Source organism: Vitis vinifera, chromosome 2, assembly GCF_030704535.1.
Source record: "Vitis vinifera cultivar Pinot Noir 40024 chromosome 2, ASM3070453v1".
Lineage (NCBI taxonomy): Eukaryota > Viridiplantae > Streptophyta > Magnoliopsida > Vitales > Vitaceae > Vitis > Vitis vinifera.
This window is the reverse complement of record NC_081806.1, coordinates 15,156,445-15,162,670: the sequence shown is the minus strand read 5'-3', so window position 1 is coordinate 15,162,670 and position 6,226 is coordinate 15,156,445. Positions and strand designations below refer to the sequence as shown.

At 34.4% G+C, this 6,226-nt stretch overlaps 1 protein-coding gene across 1 annotated transcript; it reads right to left on the bottom strand.

Moving 5' to 3' along the window:
• Positions 1–1,507: 1,507 nt before the first annotated feature.
• LOC100249493 (agamous-like MADS-box protein AGL86) lies at positions 1,508–2,871 on the bottom strand. The gene has a single exon (XM_059741550.1). It carries the CDS (start codon positions 2,816–2,818, stop codon positions 1,781–1,783), a length of 1,038 nt encoding a protein of 345 aa, XP_059597533.1. The 5' UTR covers positions 2,819–2,871; the 3' UTR covers positions 1,508–1,780.
• Positions 2,872–6,226: the final 3,355 nt, after the last annotated feature.

The window sequence follows — 6,226 nt, the reverse complement described above, 5'->3', positions numbered from 1 at the left end:
CATCTTCTTGTATATTGATGCAACAAACCACTCATACCATACCCAAGAGTGCTACAACCAACCTGTCACACTGCACTTAAGCCTCTTACAACCTCCCAATCACACAACTTTTTCAAACTTCTCATACTGTGATTGCCTTTTGACCTAGTGTTGTTGCAAGTTTCCAATTGCAATTGATTCATCCCGTTACCTGAATGAATTATCTACCAAGTGTTATGAGTTGTGTTGCCCCTTGCCACCAATGTGCACCTAAGGCGAGGTTTCTAGGCTATTGAATCCTAGAGGTAGAACGTTGATTCTCTACTACACTGAGGTTGATGTCCCGAGGAGGGCGAATCTACTTTAAGCGCAATGCTCATCACACCTCAACTAATTTAAACAATAAGTACCCTATCATTATTGTTTTGTTTCTTGTTTGTTCAATTTTTGGCTAAGTCAATTTTCTAAATTTTAGACCTTTGAACCAACATGTTTTGAGTAGTCACTTTCTCTTTTTTCTCACTAAACCCTTTGAAACCTCATTTCATTTATCTCATCATTTGAATATTTATTTTGTATTCTCTCTCTCTCTCTCTATTACCATTTTCTCTTATTTGATGATTTAGAGCCTCACTTTTTTAGGATGACATTACACTCCACCGAATTGTTTGAGATGTGTTACAACGCTATTGGCAATTCACAATTACTCAACCACGCCTTCATAAGGAAAAGTATTGTCTTTGGGATATTTTTATTATATAATTGACGATCCATAGTTATTACCGCGTGTAATTATTATGCACTTCCTTCTTCTAGATTATAGAGAAAAATGGTAAAAAAAAAAAAAAAGTTCCAAATTTAGGTGATATATAGGTCATTTGATTAAAAGAGATGTGGAAAATACAAATTCAAAAGGATAACATCCATAAATGAAATATAATCTCATTCAAACAAAAATACCCTATAACAATTTTTAAATTCCTTCTCATATCAAGTACTTTTTGGATAAAAAGTTTAAAGATAAAAATGTCAAAATAAGGTTATATGTGTAATTTTCAATATATGAAAGTTATTTTTTTTTCAATTATGGATATCATCTCATTGGTTTTAATCAAATATTTCTTATATATGTTGACCGTATTTCTAGTCTTCTATGAAGGATTATATATGGAGTTCAGATAGTAACCAGAGTTGAGATAGTAACCATCTCCCTTTGAATATTAATTGTGGCTCAAGCACAAAACTATTGATTCTTTTACACATTTATTTATGGTAAGTACATTTTGGGATAAATTTTATTTAAAAAATCCAGGATCTAGAATTATACCGAAGTGTAATTAATGTGCTCTCTTTCCCAATTTGATATTAAATGTTGTCAGATACCTATTTTCTTAAATAAATAAAAAACGCCTTTTAGAGCTTCTTCTAATCACTATCAAACGGAATCTAATGGTAGCTTATGTATGAAACCTAATTTGTAGTGTATGGTAGCAACACTAACAAATAAGATACACAAGAACTGACAATATAAATAAACAGAAACAGATAGCAGGACTTTATTCTTACTGTTTTGGAGACTTTATTTCAATCAATCAAATACATCTCATATGAATTCAAACAAGTGAACTCACTACCTCTTCATCACTAATCAGGCCTGCCTGACTCTCTACCTGAAACCACAGGCATGAATAACCATGATTATCATAAGTCAATACCTCAGATTTTAGGGGGAAAAAAAGAGGGAATTATACATGCATAACAGGTCAAATAGTGATTAGATTTTAGGCTGACCATGGAAGTCTCAGTGAATGTAGGGATTGCGCCAGAAATTGGAGACGTCATAGTCCAATGGTAGCATCTCTTGATCTCCCAATACATTGACCATGTTTTCGTTCTGGATTTGTTGGTTTTGTTCCATAAATATTTGATTCTCCAGAGCCTCAATGGCGAGCTCAAAACTGGTCTTTTGAGCAGCACCAATAGCACTACCGGCAGCACCGGAGCCAAGAGCAGCACCAGCACCAGCACCATTAATACTGGAAAAAGGAAGAGAAACGACCCCCGGAACACCGCCACCACCAACATCTGAAAGAGCACCAATGCCTGAAACTGAATCTGTAGTACCTGGAGGAGCAGCATAAGCAGGAGCATCTACAACACCAGAAAAAGTGCCAATTCCCGAAAGAACTGCACCAACACCAGCAAAAGCACCAACATTTGAAACACCCATACCCATACCCATACCCATACTCGCACCCGCTCCCACTACACCACTAACACCACCCACACCACCAATACCAGTAATAGTCCCCCCAATGCCTGCATTACTACTGCTACTGCCCCCAGCTCCTGCTACTTGGGGCTGGGCAACGGGAACCAGACTCATCCTGTGCTTTACTGCCTCCAACTGATCATCAATTGCCCACATCAAATCCCCCAGGTCTCTGCTGTCTAAACCCTCCAACCGCTTACCACTCAAACACTGGGTCCTTAGATGTTCAATCTCGCTCTTCCTGTTTTTCTTCTGCTGTTTCCCCAGTTCGTCTCTCGCTTTGGTTATCCTCTGCCAGGTGAAATTTTCTTGGTTTAGGACCTTCTTAGTTTGGTCATTCTCCGGCCGGCTCTTGAAGTCAGCAAGCACTCGTTCGACCTCACTGGGGGAAGGCCAAACTTCAGGTTGTTGATGATAGGGGCTGTAGGTGATGGCACACGCATCAACGCCGCATAAAATACTGAGTTCTTTAACCTTTTTCATCAGACCCTTCACTCTTTTCTTGTATGTGGCTTTACGAGCGGTGTCGTTGACAATCCACTGAAGCTTAACCTTCTTCCTGGCCATTCTCTCAATGCTTAATTTCGTGATACCTTTGCCCCAACCCTCTATTATATGTACCGGAGGTATTACGGGGAGACTTAATGGGTAAAATTGGAGTATCCTATAAATTGATGGTACAATTAATAGGTTCTCCTAATTTGGGGGACAAATTTTGGAGGGGTCCTGGTAATTATGTTTATGATGATTAGTTGGATTGATTAAGAAAATGGTTGGTTGGTCTGATGTTTTCCTTTTTCCACTCTTATCACTGAATCCAATAGGATATTTCTTTTAATCTCATTCCACCATTTGAATCCAATGTTAAAAATTTTACCAATTCTGTTTGAATTTTAGTATGATGAATGGCCCATTGACAAAACCAACACATTACAACTCATGTTGCATTGGCAAAGTAGATGGTGACTCTTGTACCTTATCACATCAACAATGAGTATGCCACATTAATACTCAATAAATACCTTGCATTTTTTCTTCCGATTCCCTTGTTTTGAGACTTGGACCCCAACTTTTAAACATAGAAAAAGATCATGACCCTTTCTATTATTACATCTACAAACATTCAAACTTTATAAAATATTTGAGGGAAATAATGTTCAAATAAGATAATAATATTGGTTGCTACTTTGAAGATTAATATTATTCTATAAACTATATGCATAGTTTGTAATTGATCTATATTGTACTTGTTTTCTGTTTTGAATTATCACGGGTTTTGGTCCTTATATTTCATAAATTGGCTTATATTACTATTTCTATCATTTGAGCACTTTTTCCTTGTGCATGCAATGAATATTAGTAAGCTAAAATTTGTGCTTTAACTCTTTACAATGTCTATTTGTGTATTAGTTTTTCTATTATATTGACACTATATTTTTCCACTTTATTTAGTTAGTTTATCAATTACTTGTCTAAATTTGGAGGCTAAGTTAAAATTTAGTTGATGTACACAATGTTGAATGTCAATTCATCAAAATTTTGGCAAGAGATTTAATTGATGAATATGAAAATTTTATAATTAGTTTACAAGAAAAATGCCAACAATTAATCACATTATTATCATCATTCCATAGATGGCAATCTATGTTAATTACATTAAAGTTGAGGAAAAAAATTTGAAGATTGGGGTATTCATGAATATCAAATTCATTAGGAAGGTAGAATGATAATCATACATTATCTCAAACAATGATTTGCTATCTATCGATTGCCTAGATGTTTGATTGATCAAGCAAGTTGCTAATCGATTGGACAAGATTGTTAGGACATTGAGTCTTGTTTTATGTTGCCAATTTTGTTTCAATTTATGTTTGGCCATATAAGTCTTTTTAGATAGTGACTTGCTCTCCATTGAAGATCAAGGGTTGTTATTCGTCCAACTGAAAAATCGCAGGTACACCTAAAAAGGTTTGGCTTGTGGCATATAAGGTTTGTTTGAGGTATAAAAGGTTTAGTTTTGTTTTTAAGCTTAAAATGTATTCAAAATGTTTTTTCAAAAAACAAGGAGGCTCAAGCGGTCATAATAGTCCTGCAAAGTTTAGAAACGTATTTTAAATGAATTTCAATCAAACTCAAATCTAGAAACTTGAGATATTGAAATCTTTATGGCTATTGCCTATAAATACCTCCCTTGTAACCCTTTAAGGGTTTAAAGATCGGAGATTAGAAAGATCATAGAGATCTTAGAGTTTGTTTGAGACCTCTTATTCTTTAGAGGTACTCTTTGAGGGAAAAGCCTTATTGCCACACCATACCCGTTCTCTTATTCAAGGATTTGATTCTTTGAATTATTGTTTGAAGATTGTAATTCCTTCGGAGGGACCGAAGCATCTACTAGGAAGCAACAAGTAGTTGTTGTGTCACGGATGTGAATCAAGTTACAGGTACTAGAGAGTAAGTCTTTAGGATAAAGCAACCAGGTAAATCTGTGTGACTTGATTTCGAATAGTGGATTTTGATTGATAGGTCTTAGACCTCATGGTTTTTTATCTCCATAGTTTATGTGGGTTTTCCATGTAAAAATATTGTGCCTCATTGTCTATTTCTTTATATTTTAAATTACATTTGAATTGCCTATAATAGGTTAATTTGCTTTAATCCAATATCTTGCAAGACTATTCAAAAAGGTTTATATGTATTCTTTCATCTATTCTAGTTGAAGATATTACATATATTGGATTGACTGGCTAATTGGTTATTGAGTTTTTTGAATTGGTTATCTTATGGTGGTTATACCTATAACCAATTATTGATTGGTTGGGATCATTATTGAGCTTGTTAGGTTGGTCATTCTAGTAGTGATTATTATTATCCCTAACATAGTTCAACATATATTGTTAATCTTTAAATATCAATTAACCATAAAAATCAGATTTTTAATTGGGGTGAAATCCTATTTGAATATCCAAGTTATCCCTATAATATCTTAGGATAAGAAAAGTGATTATAATTTACAAATATTGTTTTAAATTTTTTAAATCACCTATTCATGCCACCATTTCCCCCTCCCCCCCACCCTATGGGTGTTCCTTATTAGACTTTCGGTTATTATTAGTAGTATTCAAAGCAATACCCATTTTTCAATTGGTATTAGAGTAGGACAAAAAATTGATTCTTTATCATGTTGATTAAAAATCCAATTTTTATTGTTTATATTATTTAAAAATCAAATTTTTATTGATCCCGTAAGTTTTATATGGAACAATCTAAAAGTGGTGCTCCTTTGAATAGTCCACCCTATTTTGATGGGAATAATTATTCTCATTGGAAAGCACGAATGATGGTTTTCCTTAAAATGCAAAGTGAAAGGGTGTGGAACTTAGTTGAATATGGTTGGGGACCACCATTGATCCTTGATGCTCAAGGAAGATCTATAGGAGAACTTAAACCTAAACATGAATGGGACAAAGTTGACAATGAAAGTAGTGAAGGTAATGTTAGGGCTTTATTTAGAATTTTCAATGGAGTCAATTGAATATGGTTGGGGACCACCATTAATCCTTGATGCTCAAGGAAGATCTACAGGAGAATTTAAACCTAAACATGAATAAGGCAAAGCTGACAATGAAGGTAGTGAAGGTAATGTTAGGGCTTTATTTAGTATTTTTAATGGAGTTTTTCAAAATGAGTTTCACGGGATAGCAAATTGTAATCATGCAAAGGAAGTATGGGATATTCTTCAAGTCACTCATGAAGATATGTCTACTATAAAGATTTCTAAATTTCAAATGCTTGCTTCTAAGTTTGAGAATATTAGGATGCATTAAAATCAAACTTTTTCTTCCTTTTATTCAGAATTGAGTGATATTGTAAGTTCTTCATTTAACCTTGGAGAACCTATTCCCAATTCTAAGGTAGTTAGGAAAATATTGAGATCTCTTCCAAAGAGATTTAGACCTACAATAATTGTCATAG

What these genes read in the sequence shown, in the direction of transcription:
- LOC100249493 (XM_059741550.1), bottom strand. Translation starts at nt 2,818, where the DNA reads ATGGCCAGGAAGAAGGTTAAGCTTCAGTGGATTGTCAACGACACCGCT.